This window comes from Dasypus novemcinctus, chromosome 14 (assembly GCF_030445035.2).
Source record: "Dasypus novemcinctus isolate mDasNov1 chromosome 14, mDasNov1.1.hap2, whole genome shotgun sequence".
NCBI lineage: Eukaryota > Metazoa > Chordata > Mammalia > Cingulata > Dasypodidae > Dasypus > Dasypus novemcinctus.
The window spans coordinates 81,222,662-81,237,755 of NC_080686.1; the positions used below are offsets into that span (position 1 = coordinate 81,222,662).

General features: G+C 39.7%; 1 protein-coding gene and 1 pseudogene across 1 annotated transcript in view; one reads left to right on the top strand and one right to left on the bottom strand.

The window, feature by feature from the left end:
• Positions 1–991: 991 nt before the first annotated feature.
• Positions 992–15,094, top strand: part of MED30 (mediator complex subunit 30) — a 51,606-nt gene continuing 37,503 nt past the window's right edge. Inside the window, exon 1 of the mRNA XM_004471437.5 lies at positions 992–1,331. Coding sequence (XP_004471494.1) covers positions 1,155–1,331 — 177 coding nt within the window. The 5' untranslated portion in view covers positions 992–1,154. The remainder of the gene's footprint in view (positions 1,332–15,094) is intronic.
• On the bottom strand, positions 11,852–13,487 carry LOC139436470 (kelch-like protein 12 pseudogene; annotated as a pseudogene).

Below are 15,094 nucleotides of genomic sequence, written 5' to 3' on the forward strand. Positions count from 1 at the left end.
ACCCAGCACATATAACAGGTGCTAATTATTTGTCAAATAGTAATTTCTCACGAAATTACTGCAAACCACTGTTTTTAAAATCTCTACAATGGTTCCTACCTCCTTTCTAGTAAACCATTTCCTGAAAAGTCCTTACTAAAGGAGTATCAAATGCTCTTTAAAATTTTGTTCCATGTCACCAATACTCACATTCCTGGCTCATTTTGTGCCCTTTGAAGGCGGGAGTTAAGAGCTGGGTGAGAGAATGGTTTTATTTTTATTGCGTTTATGTGGTCACCCAATAATCATCCAACAAGTACTGAGCCTCTGAGCATCGTCTACATGCCAATCACTAAAAGCAGGGAATACGGTAAGTGAATAAAACAGTCACGGTCTCTGCTTTCAAGGAGTTCACATGCTAATAAGTGTATATAAGGCGCGGGGAACTGAGAAAATAAACACATCGAAAAATATGTAAAACATCATACAGTAATAGGTGCCAGAGTGAAAAAGGTGTGTGTGCGTGTGTTGTGTTAATTTCTTTTATAGAGTGATCGGGAAAATGCAAATGAACATTTGAGCAGGAACCAAAAGCAAGATCAAGAACCTTATTTTCTAGGTTCGAATCCCAGAACACAACTCATAAACTATATGGGATGGGACGAATTACTTTAACCCCCATAAACCTGTCTCCTATCTATAAGAAGACGCCTGCAAACCTCATAAGCTTGTTGTGATGGCTAAATGAGAAAATGCTCAACGAGAAATCTAAAACTACACAACCGTTCAATTAGGTAGTCTAACACCGGCTGAGACGAGAAACCCAGTCGGAGGAAGTCCGCCCCCACCACGCGCACCACCCGCCTCAAGACGCAGACAATGATTGGCTCCTCAACCCGCCCGTCTGTCCCGCCCTTGCGTCCTGGCGCCGGGTCCAATCCAGGCCCTTAAGGGTACGCCGAGTGGGTGGGACCCGCTGACGTTTAGAGACGTGTTACGTCACTGCAGCCGGAAGTCGCGGCCTCTGTTTTGAAATTGGGCCGCGGGCGTCTTACAGGCTCCTGCACTCGCCCGGGCGGGGCAGTAGCCGGCTTCCGGGCGTGCCCGGGACAGAGAACGCCCCCGAGAGCCCAGTCGTAGCCTGCCGTCCAGCCTCTAGCGGCCGCAGCCGCGCCATGTCCACCCCTCCGTTGGCGGCGGCGGGTATGGCGTCCGGGCCCTTCGCGGGGCCCCAGGCTCAGCAGGCTGCCCGCGAGGTCAACACAGCTTCGCTCTGTCGGATCGGGCAGGAGACGGTCCAGGACATCGTGTACCGCACCATGGAGATCTTCCAGCTCCTGAGGAACATGCAGGTGGGACGGAGGACGGGCGTGCTTTTACGAGCGCGTAGAGAAAGCGAGAGATGCTGGTTTCAAGGGGCACGGGGCGTCCACCGGACTGTCCTGGGCAAACCTCACATATGCGATCACTCCTTCAAAAGTGTTCTCCAATTCCGCCCCCGAGAGTCTGGGATGTAGAGGAAACGTTTTCCTGACCGGATTTCTGGAACATTGAAGCCAAGTTTTCTAGATTTGTCCGGGTTCACCAGTTACTTACTAAACTCTTGTTGCCCCTTCAAACACGGGCGAGTCGCACTCCACTACCCCTTTAAATTACTCTTTTATCTAGTCTTATAACCGGAAAAATCCCTTCTAGGGATCTAAACTTGAAGAAACCAGTTTCTGTTGATCAGTTTTCTGTTGTGTGTTTTTTTTTTTGACAGCTTTATTCAGGTATAATTGGCATTCAGTGAACTGCACATTTTAGTTTTCCCACCTGTAAGATGACCACCACAATCATGACAGTGAACATATCCATCACTCCCCAAAAGTTTCCTTATACTTCTTTAAAATCTTTACCTCCTCCTGTCTTCCATCTCCAAGCAACTATTTATCTGCTTTCTGTCATCATAGATAGTTTGCATTTTCTGGAGTTTTATAAAAAGGGAATCATGTACTATGTAATAGTCTCTTTTTGTCTGGTTCCCTTTATTCAGCATGCTCTCAATAGTTTATTCCTTTTTATTGCTGAGTAGTATTCCATTGTACTTTGTATTAGTCTACCAGGCTGCCAAAAGCAGATAACATAAAACGAGTTGGCTTTTAACAGTGGGATTTTATTAGTTTACAAGCTTACAGTTTGGAGACTGAGAAAAATGTCCAAATAAAGGCTTCATTAGGCAATCCTGGACTCCTCTGGACTCACATGGCAGCATCTGCTGGTCTTTTTGCTTCTCTTCCAGGTTTGTCTTCTAGCTTCTTCTGTGGCATTTTTTCTTCCTTTCTCCATAGTCATCCTGTTTATAAAGGACTCCAGTAAGAGGATTAAGGCCTACCCTGGGTCATGTCAATACCATGCTATTTGACCACATTAGCTTTGTAATATGTTTTTGAGGTCAGGCAGTGAAAATCCTCCCACATCACTCTTCTTTTTAGGATGTTTTTGGCTATTCAGGTACCCTATCTTTTCAAATATTATTGTTAACTGCCTTTTCTAGTTGGTAAAGTAGGCTATTGGAGTTTTTTTGGTATTGCATTGAATCTATAAGTCAGTCTGGCCTCTTCACAATATTTAGTCTTCCAATCAATGAACATGGAATTTATTTTCCATTTGTTTAGGTCGTGTTTTGATTTCTTTTAGTATTCTTTTGTAGTTTTCTGAATATAGGTACTGTACTACTGTGATTAAATTAATTCCTAGATATGTGAGTCTTTTTTGTTGCTGTTATAAATGTATTTTTTTCCTGATTTCCTCCTCAGATTGTTTAACACTAGTGTTCAGAAACATCACTGATTTTTGTGTGTTGATCTTTATCCTGCCACTTTGCTGAACTTGTTTTTTAGCTCAAGTAGCTTTGTGGTAGACATTTGGAGATTTTCTAAATACAGAATCATGTTATCTGTGAATAGTGAGAGTTTTGCTTCCTCTTTTCCTTTTTGGATGTCTTTTTTTTCTTGTCTAATTGCTCTAGCTAGAACTTCTAGCACAATGGTGAATAACAGTGGTGACAGTGGGCATCCTTGTCTTGTTCTTGATCTTGGAAGGATTTCAACCTTTCCCCATTGAGTATGATATTGACTGTGGGTTTTTTATATATGGCCATTATCATGTTAGGGAATTTTCCTTCTATTCCTATCTTTTGAGGTGTTCTTATCAAGAAAGGATGGTGCATTTTGTCAAGTGTCTTTTCTGCATCAATTGAAATAATCATGTGCGTTTTTTTTCTTCAATTTGTTAATGTGGTGTATTAAATTAATTGATTTTTTTGTGTTGAATGCCAGCCACCCTTGCATACCAGGAATAAATCCCACTTGATCATGGTTGTATTAGTCAGCTGATGCAAAGTACCAGAAATCTGTTGGCTTTTATAAAGGGCATTTATTTCGGGTAAATGCTTACAGTTACAAGGATCTAAAGAGTCCCACTCAAAGTACCATAAGAGGTACTTCCTAACCCAGAGTCTGTTGGCATGTGTTGAAGCAAGATGGTGAGCAATGTCTGTGAGAGTTCAGCCTTCCTCTCTCTCTCAAGCTCTGTGGTCCCAGCTCCTTCTGATCTTAGCTGTAGGCTGGCATAGGGCTCATTTTTTTCTAGGCTTATCTGCTCTCCTCTCTTCATAAGGTCAGCTGTAAACTATCAGGCAAATGGCTCATCTGTCTTCCCTCGGCTTCTGCTGTTTCTGTGGAGCTGTCTCTTCCTGGGGCTGCAGGATCCTCTTCTATGTCAATGGAGCTCCTTTCCTTTTTTTCCCGTGTATCTGCTTCTCTGTCTCCTTGACTGAGTGTCGTTTATATAGCACACCAAGGGAGCAGGGACTCAACTTGGAGTTAGCCTAATGACATGGTCAAATCAAAGTCCTAATCTCGTTTTAATCAAGTAACATAAAGCCTTTTGAGTTTAAACCAGTCAAAGGGTATCATGCCCAGAGGAACAGACCAGTTTACAAATATAATCAGTATCTCTCTTTGGAATTCATAAATAATATCAAACTTCCACAGTGGTGTGTAATTCTTTTGATATGCTGTTTGATTCTATTTGCAAGTATTTTGTTGAGGATTTTTCCGTGTGTTCATAGAAAGATTGGTCTGTAATTTTATTTTCTTGTAGTACCTTTATCTGGCTTTGTATTAGAGTGATGTTGACCTCATAAAACATGTCGGGTAATTTTCCCTCCTCCTCAGTTTTTTGGAAGAGTTTAAACAGGATTGGTGTTAATTCTTCTCAAAGTGCTTGGTAGAATTCGCCTGTGGAGTTATCTGGTCCTGGACTTTTCTTTGTTGGGAGATTTTTGATGACTGATTTGATCTCTTTTAATGCGATTGGTTTGTTAAGTTCTTGTGTTTCTTGTAGGCAGCATATGATGGTTCGTTTTTTTTTTATCCATTCTGTCAAAATGTATATTTTGATTGGGGAATTTAACCCATTCAAATTCAATGATATTACTGTAAATGCATTATTCCGCCATTTAATTTTTTTTAAATTCAATGATATTACTGTAAATGCATTATTCCGCCATTTAATTTTTTTTATCTGTCTTTTTACTGTTTTGATTGTCCTTTCTGCTATTCTTGCCTTCTACACTGTCCTCCACACCTTCTTTCTTTTTCTTTTGGGCTTTAAGGCTCCCTTTAATGCTTCCTGGAAAGACAGATTCTTTTTTACAAACTCTCTTAGTTACTGTATATTTTCAAATAGTTTACACACACCATCACATTTAAAAGACAGTTTTGCTGAATAAAGAATTCTCAGGGAAGTGGATGTGGCTCAGGTGATTGCGTTCCCACCTACCACATGCGAGGTCTGGGTTTGATTCCTGGTGCCTCCTAGAGAGGATGAGCAAGGCAGTGAACTGACATGATGGGTTGGTGTGGTGAGCCGATGTAACAAGATGACGCAATGAGATGACACAACCAAGAGACACAGCAAGGAAACACAATGAGAGATGCAACAAGTCAGGGAGCAGAAGGTGGCTCAGGTGATTAGGCCTCTTCCTCCTGCATAGTAGATCCCAAGTTGGGTTCCAGGTGCTTCCTAAAAAAAAAAAGACCAGCACACAGTAAACAGACACAGCAAATGCATAGAATGAGGGGGTGGGGAGAAATACATTTTAAAAAAATAAATCTTTAAAAAAAAAAAGGATTCTCAGCTGGCTGTTTTTCTCTTTCACTATCCTAATTATATCATACCACTGTCTTCTCGCCTCCATGATTTCTGATTAAAAATCTGCACTAAGTCTTACTGGATGTCCTTTGTATGTGATGGTTTGCTTCTCCCTTGCTGCTCTCAGAATTTTCTCTATTTTTGACATTTGACATTCTGAGTAGTATGTGTCTTGGAGTAGGTCTATATGGATTTATTCTGATTAGGGTACACTGTGCTCTTTGGACATGTAAATTCATTTCTTTTGTGAGAGTTGGGAAATTTCAACTTGTTTCCTCAAATACTCTTTCTGCCCCTGTTCCTGTCTCTTCTCCTTCTGTAATGACATGTATGTTGTTGTGCTTCATGTTATCATTCAACTCCCTGAACTCCTCAATTTTTTCCATTCTGCTCTCCTCTCTTCAGTTTCAGCCATCTATGTTCTGCATCACTTATTCATTCTTCTATCATTTTGAGTCTGCTATTATATGCCTCTAATGTGTTTTTTTTTTAACTCACCTATTGTATCTTTCATTCCCATAGCTCTGTTATTTTTCTATTCAGGTTTTCAAATTGTTTTTTGTGCTTGTCCACTGTCCTCTGGATGTCTTTTACCTCTTCAGCCATATTGTCTTTTTAACTCATTGATTTGATTTGGGAGATTTGTATGAGCCTCATTGATTAGTTGTCTCAAATCCTATGTCTTTTGATATATTCTTTTGCTTGGTCCATATTTTCCATTTTCTTTATATGGCTTCTAATTTTTTGCCAATGTCTAGGCATATGATTATGATGGTGGCTACTCTGATACTCAACTTCTCTCTTTTGAATAGGAATTTAGTGGTGGGAGCCTGTATGTTACTGCTGTTCTTTCGTTCTTGGTTCTTCCTGTTCTAGGTTTGTAGGATTATCCCTGTTACTTGCTCAAATCCAGGCCATGCACCCAGTAGTGGGTTGTAGACCTGCTTCCAAGGGCTTTGGGGAGGGACAGTGTAAAGACCTGAAAAATCCTCTTTCTTATTTACTTTTAATTTACTTGCATGCACTTTCTTGGTCCACCAGTGGATGGTGCTCTTTGGCAGTCCTTTTAGTTCAGACTCTGGTGGGAATGGTTTCACTGCAACATGGATCATAGCAGTGTGAAAGAGGACCCTACCTCAACGCCATTCAGAACCTTGCAAATCAGATTTTCTCAGGGGCTGTTTTCCAACCTTTGGCAGCAGCCTGCTCTCTCTTCTGGGTAGAAAATACTCCTCTACCCTCTGTGTCCTCAACAACCAGTCCCGGTCAGTAGGGAGGGTGTTTGAGGGGGTTGGATTTCTTTAGTCCTATGCCGGCTCCCAAGGCATACAATGGAGAGGCCCCACACAGCCTGGAGGGGCTCATGGAACAAAGCAGACCAAAGTAATTGGCCAGAAGCTGAATAAGCCTTAGGTTGCATGCCTCTCTCTCCCCTTTCCTGGGGTGGTGGGCCCCTGTGGCCCCCTCTGTCTGTAACTGTCAGCCAGAGGCTGGAGAATTCAATGCTGTCTGCTCTGAGAGTGGAGGGATGGGTGCTGCCAGCTGAAAATGCAGCTTTTACTCGTGGAGTTTTCCTGTTAAGAATTCTTTTCCTTTGCCCCTTTTTTTTCTCGGTATTGTCCAGTGTTTCCCTGGTGCCTTAAACCCTAGAATATATTTTTTCTGATCATTTCTGCCTGTCCTCTGGCTCTTTTTATGGGAGAGAAGTGATTCCTATGTCTCTCTAATCTGCTGTCTTCCTGGAAGTTTTAAGATATTTTTAATGATTGCTTTTCTTACTCCTCCCTGATATGGATATCATTCCTGTTTTACATATGGGGAATCTGTGGTTCAGAGAAGTGAAGTGACTTGTCAAAAGCTGGTCAGACTCAAAACTTTTATTTCTCTGCATGCTCTATAAATGTTGCTTATTACTTTTTTACTTAAGTGGTTGGGTTTTTTATCTTCTAGATTATAAAAGTAATTAAAAATTTAATGGAAATCTTTAAGACCAGATTGATAAACCAGTGTGGAATATAATAAAAAAGGAGTCCAAGAGAAGTTATGAAATTGTTAGGCAATTATTTTAAAAATTAATAGATGTATATCTCAAATGATTAAGGTATGGATTAAATTATCTCAGAGTTTAGCAAATCTTTATTTTTAACTTGCTGTATGCAAAGCACTGCATTAGAGCTGGTAGAGATAGTAACTAAAATTTTCAAGTACCTTCCTTGGTCAGGTACACTGTCATTAAGTGCTTTACATACTTGTTCTCTTACTGTCCTCCCAACAGTTTTAGAAGCATTTTTTATCCCCTTTTGCATTTAAGGAAACCGGGACTTGAAGAGCTGAATTTACCTAGTGCCACTCATTAGTAGCTGATGGAACTGATAATAATTACCATTAAAGAATTTATAGTATTTCAAGATGTATAGTACTGAAGCATGAACTATACAGACAAAAACCAGAACTCTTTCAAAGAATTATTAATACCTAGTGTAGCAGTTTGAGATGGTTTAGAATTCCAAAAATAGATATTGGATTATGTTTGTAATATGATCTGTACCTGGGCCTGATTTAGGTATGATTAGGGTTTTAATTGGGCCATGTCATTAAGGCATTGAGTCCCCACCCCTTGGTGGGTGGGGATTCACAGATAAAAGGCATGGCAATGGACAGAGTTGTGGGTTTCTGATGTTGGAGTTTGATGCTGAAGTCTTAAGTTGGAGCCCCAGGGAAAGAGACAGACCCGTTCTCTTGATAGTCTACAGCTGACCTTGTGGAGAGAGGGCAAAGCCTACAGAGCCCCATAGTCTGTAGCTGACTTGTGGAGGAAACAGAGGAGCTGAGCCCAGAGGAACCCAGGAAGCCTAAACCTTCACAGATGTCAGCAGCCATCTTGCTCCAGCATGTGGAAATAGACTTTGGTGAGGGAAGTAACTTATTTTTTATGGCCTGGTAACTGTAAGCTCCTACCCCAAATAAATACCCTTTATAACGCCCAGCAGATTTCTGGTATTTTGCATCAGCACCCCTTTGGCTGACTAATACACCTAGATTATATGTGGACATATATTCAAAGCCAATTTATCAGGGACTACAGTAGTTATTTCTGTGTGTCCTGCATATTGTGAAATCTGTAGTCTGGTTCACCTAAGAACCTTTGGGGCATATCATGATTTGTTGAAAAGGCAGCAACAGCATGCTCTTTCATTTCCTCAAAGCTTAAATGAAGTGGTGGGACAAAAAAGCATTTCTTGACTACATATAACCTAATTATTTAATAATTAACTTTTTTAAAAAATAAGATTTTATTAAGGTGTATCATCCATACATTAACATACGTAAACAATTAAGTGTATAATAAAAGTTGTGAACTTTTATATAAGGTTCCCATATATCATGCCACCACCAGAACCTTGCATTGTTGTGAAACATTTGTTACCAATTCTGAAAAAGCATCATTAGAATATTACTACTGGAGAGCAGATGTGGCTCATGGGTTTGAGTGTCTGCTTCCCACATGGGAGGTCCTGGGTTCCGTTCCCGGTGCTGTCTAAAAACAAAACAAACTCCAAGCAAACAAATGAAAAAACCAGCTTGGGGGAAGCAATGTGGCTCAGTGTTAGTGCCAGCTTCCCACATATGAGGTCCCACATTGAATCCCCTACCCCAGTATCTCAAAAAAAAAAAAATGTGTATGTGTGTGTGTGCGCGCGCGTGTTTAAATGTTACTAGTAACTAACCCATATCCTACAATTGGTGTCCTTTCCCCCCAACCCACCCAGTTATTAACACCCTGGTAGTAGTAAACGTTTGTTATGTTCATGAGAGAACGTTCTTATATTTGTCTGGTTAACCACAGCCCATCTTCTAATACTGGATTCCCTGAATTATATAGTCCTGTGCATTTTACAGTCTATTCTAAGTGTACACTTAGTGGCTTTCATTTTTATCACAGAATTATGCTGTCATCACCTCAGCCAATTTTAGGATTTTCCAGATAATGTACTTCTTAAAGTATTCAATTTTAAAAATCATTCTTGGTCTTACTAATCCAGAAGATAACATATCATAAATATAAACTGCTAAACGTAATTTTGGTTGTTTCTTTTTGTTAAGTGGTTATTTATTAGGTGTTCTTTAGCTTCTTGATATTCTGATCAAAACTTTGATTCCTCTTCTGAGAAAAATGTACACACACTGGCATTTTGCATAAAATTTCAGAGGTGTAATGGACCTCTGCCCAAAGATCCCTAGATCCCAGATTTTCTGTGTAGCAGAGCATTGCTTTGGTTCTGTTTATTATCCTTTTTTATTTAAAAAATTTTCAAATATATAATACATGCAAAATTCAGAAGACAAAAAGGGCATTACAGTGAACATTCTCCTTCCATCCCTATTCCCTTCCCTTCCACACAGGCAATAATGGTTAATCATTTTTTATTACTATGTTTATGTATTCTTATAGATATCTTATGTGTAGTCAAGCAAATTCATACATCTATTCTTTCATTTCCTTCTTTTTAGCACAGATAATAGTATAGTATACACATTATTTTGCATCTTTTTTCATTTAATATATTTTGGAGTTATTCACTTCCATATAGAAAATTCTTCTTTTTCCTTTTTTACAGGTATATAGCATTCCATTGCATGGAAATACTATAGTTTATTTGACCAGTTCTCTAGTGAGGGGCATTTAGATTACTTTTAATCTTGTGCTTTTACAGATAATGCTGCAACAAATAATTTCCTGTGCAAATGTGCAAGTATACCTATAGCACAGATTCTTAGAAATGAGTATGTGCTTTTAAAATTAGATAAATTTTGCTGAATTGCCCTCCATGGGAGTTGTACCAGTTTATGCTACTATATCCTGACCAAAATCAATAGTCTGACTCTAACGCATTAGTTTTTACACTTTGGGGTCTTTGATTACTTGATAGGTAAAAGTTGTACTTTACATTTCTCCTAGTTTGAATGAGTTTTTGAGCGTTTCTTCATTTGTTTAAGGGTTGTATTTCTTTTTCTGCTGCTTGTTCCTATCATTTGCCCATTTTTCTTTCTATTTGTTGATTCTCTCCAACTCTAGATTTGTAGAATTTGGCTATTAACACATTAGGGAAACCTGCTCTTTGCAATATAATTCTCAAGGTATTTTTTTGTTGTTTTGTTTTTCCAGTCTGTTATTTACCATTTGGCTTCTTTGCTTATGGTATTTTTTATCATGTATACTGGTTTGTTTTTGAGACAGGTGATTTTTAATATTTTCTTTAAAAAATACAAAAGAAATTAGCTCTGTAGATCAATACAACTTGGGGAAAGAAGAAAAATGGAATTTCAGAGCAAATAGAAAGTGCATCTTTGTGTGCATCATCATATTCCCACACTCCCAATACCCATAGAGCAAATATTTCACTCAGTAACACAAAGGAGCCTTGGGTGATAGCTCAGAAATGGTGATAGCAGAAGTTTGGGAACTAACAAAAGAGTTTTAGTTGCCTTTGGTCTATACTGGGAAGAATAAAATCCACAGAACAGGTAAGGGACCCTTATAGGAGGAAAAGGACTCAATGTACCAAACACAGCAGTAAAAACCATTCCTTAGCTGAGGTGTGTGCTTAAGAGAACAGGGTAGTAATCAGGTAGCTGAACTACATGGCTGCTGTTACCCCACCCCATCCCAAAATAAATAGCATGGAAGTATAATTGTATAGTATCATTTGAGTCAACAAAGGCAGGCTCTCACCCATTTGAGGCAAACCTTGCCATGCCTAGATTAGGCCTGACAGGGCATAAGATGATTGTAAAATCAGAGGTACTTCTAGTTTATCCCCAGGTATACTGAACCCCCACATTTTTGCCATTTTCCTTCATCCCAACATTTGTTCATACCGCTATTCTTTTGAACAGTCTCCAGTGCCGAGAGATGCAACATTCTACTTTAGAAAGACCGTGAGGAAATAAAAGATCCTTTTATACACCTTTCTCAGTCTTCCAGACTTTACTTCAGTGGTTTCTAGGTTTATTCATATTCCATCAAATTAAGTTTACTTAACTTTCTCTGTCCTCAGTACTGATATACCAATCCAGTCCCTTTAAGGGAGCATCACATCTCTCCAGTGACCTCCAAGATTCTGACAGGACTCTATTCCCCCACCCCCCCCACCCCCCCGGAATGGAATTATATTGTTCCTAGCTACCTATAAACCAGAAAAGATTTTGTCCCTGGGGGAGGGGTGGAAGTGGGGGGAAGGCTTAGATTTTTCCACGCTTACTCAAGTTGGTGTCATTCCAGTCATCTAGACTGAGTACTGCACACATCTAGTAGGCCATACTCACTGTAGTTCTCTGCAGTATATGAGGTACACATATATATTGAGGAATATATATATATATATGTATGTATGTATGTATTCCCAAGCACATGGTTATAAATGACAACACAAAGTGCTCCCCATGGAATACGGATGATAATGGCTTCTCACATCCATTCATTGTGCCTTCTCTTCCCTTGAATGGCAGTTACCCACCCTTTTAAGGGATAGCAGTCAGCATGAGGGAGTGTATGTATCAAATAAGTGCAATCATCACTGCACTGGTGCTTGTAATCACTCTGTACACACAGTAAGAAACAGACATTCTGGAAGGGATCCTTGATTCTCCCCCAAATTGTCCCTTGAACTAGTCACAAGCTCTGGATGGCATTCCAACAATGGTCACTTCTCCTGGAGAGCACACACACTGGCATCAAAGCACTGGGTTTCCAGCTGTCAATGATAGGGTCATAGCACTCAGTGCTACTCAGTAGAGAATTCCCATCATATCCTGCAATTGGATAGAGACACTTCTGAAGCACTGTGGCCTCAGCATAGCATTGAGAAGTGACAGTTGTCCATGAATCTGCTAATGTATGCTTCAACAGAAGAAAGGTGGCCGTACAACCAAATCCCCACTACCACATAAATATGGTCATTTAGCCAGGCTCCTCCTGCACCAGAGTGCTTGGTTGGCCATTGGTGTAACATTGGTTCAGTGTTCCGAATAGGGATAATATTTCTCAACTGAGTTTAATATATTTAAGCCCATCATATCCTCCAAGATGATAGATCACTGCACTGGCCACCACAATCTGGCATCTTCCTGAGCTGTCTGCATATCTCCCAGTATGCTCCATTAGTCAATATTTGAGTCATATCACTCCTTATTGGCATGGCACCTGCTTTCATCAAAGCTTCCAGACATATAGATCATATCGCCCAGCATGGTAGCTCCAGCAAGGCCTTGTCGGATATTCATAGGGGCTCCAGAATACCAGACCCCATCCTCATCTGCTGTGTAGTCTAGATATTCTACTGAACTGAGGCAAGCATGGCTGTCATAGTCACCAATTACATAAGATTCGGTCATATAGGGACACTGAGGCTACATATTATCTCTTTGGAGAGATTCTTGGCAAAAAGCTCCTCATTATGGGAAACTGCTGACTTCCAAAGTCCCCAACTACCAAAAGCACTTCATTAGCTCCTAGACAAGCCCTTGTCATGGGTCCCTGCAACTGATGCCATAGTTTAGGTCTCAAATGAAACTTCTTTGCTTCATCAACTAGGGTCCTGCATTATAAACTACAGCAGATGAAAGGCTTAGCACCTCCTACATCTGTTATGTACCTGGGGGTCAGCAGGGGCTTTTGGACATACTTGAGCAGGTCAGGCAAGGATTCTTTGTCCTTCTTGGCATGCTTCACTAAATTGATGACAGCCTCAAAGACAGGCACTTCAGAATCCACCTGAGTTTTTCATCACACTTGATTAGCTTTTCCACCTCTCCTTGACCTAGAAGAATGAATTCTTCATGCTGTATCACTTCAGGAAAATGCTTCTGGCTTGAGACCTTGGCTGCTTGAATCAAGTCAACACAGTTTTAAGTTTCAGCAAAATCCCTGCTACCCAGGCAATTAGAAGGGTCCGACTGACTTTCTAAGAACTCACAGCACACTTGATTCACCTCTTTCAGCTGAAGGAGACAGGCTTTAGGGAGCAGTGTACACAAAGTCCAACAGCACTTCCATGGTAGAGGCAGTTAAACCTTGGATGTCAACATAAGGTTTCCCCTTTTCGGAAAGCTCACTAGCGAACATGGCACAGAAGTAAACACTATAGGCTGCCAGCAGAATCCGATGGGTGGGGAAGTCTTTCTGTTTCACTCTCATTGTCACATTATAGAGGGTATTGCTCTTTCTGAGGGAGTTCATTGATTGAATTGAGGATAAATTCAGCATGAGTTTTTGTCATTATGTCTTTGGAGGCCATAATGCCTCCCATCAAGCAATATGGAGAAAGAAGAAAAGGAACGCTTGGGTCCTCCAATTCTACTCCTGGGTTTACCCACCTGCACCAGGCCACAAGGGTGAGGTGGGGTACAGGGTAGCAGGTGGTTTAGGAGGAGCTGAACTGACACTCCAACCCAGAGGTTCTCCACGCATACTATTTTGAAAGGTCATTGAAATTATCAGGCTTTTCTTTTAGGTTTTCTAGGTTCTTTTTATATCTAGTTATAAAGGCCTTATCTACTCCAATATCAAGAAGAATCCAGATTTTTGTTTCAATTTTTACTTTTAAAACTTTGATCCATATGGAATTTATCCTAATATAAGATGTGATGTGTGACCCCAAGCCTAGTTTTTCCAGCCTCAGATATTAGAAAATTGAGTAATTAATTTTCCCTTCACTGCTTTCAGATGCTGCTGTTATATATACTAAATTACCATTTTACAAATGAGCCTGTTTTTTACATGTTCTATTCTCTTCCACTTAGCTGCTTATCTTATTTGTATTAATGCTAAATTTCTTTTATTTATCAAAGCACTATGATGTGTTTATACCTATTCTTCAGAATTACTCTGGCCATTGTTGCTTGCTTGGTTTTCTGCAGGTACTTTAGAATCAACTTGTTTAGTTCCAGGAAAAACCTGTTAGCATTTTTAGTAGGTTCATTTTACCTAGAGAGACTTGACGTCAGTATGATGATCAGTCTTACTAACCAAGACCATGGAATATCCTTTTATATCCAGATGCAGTTTTTTAAGTTTTCATTTTTATCTTGAATTTTTAAGTTATTCTTGTATATCTTTTTTATTGCTATAGTAAATGGGGCCTTTTTCCATTCCCATTTTATCTTTTTTAAAAAAAGATATATGAAAGCAAAACCACTGATTTCTCCGTATTGATTTTGCACCTACCCCCTTATCAAATTCTCTTGTTGTTGGTAGTACTTTATCATACCATAGATAGTGATCATTTCATCACATCCTTTTTAATATTCTAACCTTTTGTGCCCCCCCCCCTTTTGACTTCTCTTTTGTTATTGGCCGATGTCTCCAGAACAGCATTCACTAGTAGTATTACTGGTATTAGAAGACATGCTTTTCTTTTCATGATCTTAGTGGGAATGCATCCAGTGTTTCCACATTATGTTGCAGAAAACAAATATAAAGCTTAAAAATAAAATTGCTCTGAATTTAGACCCAGTGTAAAAGTCTTAAAACTAAACTCCTATTCCTAGGAAGAGGTTAGGTGTAAAACTCCATTTGCTCATAAATCCAAAGTGACAGAACAGGTAATGCCTTGTGTTGGCAGCATGTGGACTTGGCACACATTAGCGTTGGCAGATAATTTTGTTAGTATCTGTGAAAGTTCATAAATTGGAAGATCATGAGTAATACCTACATTGTATCAGACAGTGAACCCTTGATGCCTTTCCCTTTAAAATGTTTTGACTTGTTCCTCTGGTATCTTATTACTTTTTTTTTTTTCTTTTCAGACATTGTCCCCAAAGTGTTTTAATGCTTAAGAATTTCTGAAAATTCTAATAATGTCTCATTTCAAGAGACCCATCTCCTAACTTATACTCCATAATATTATAGGAATTT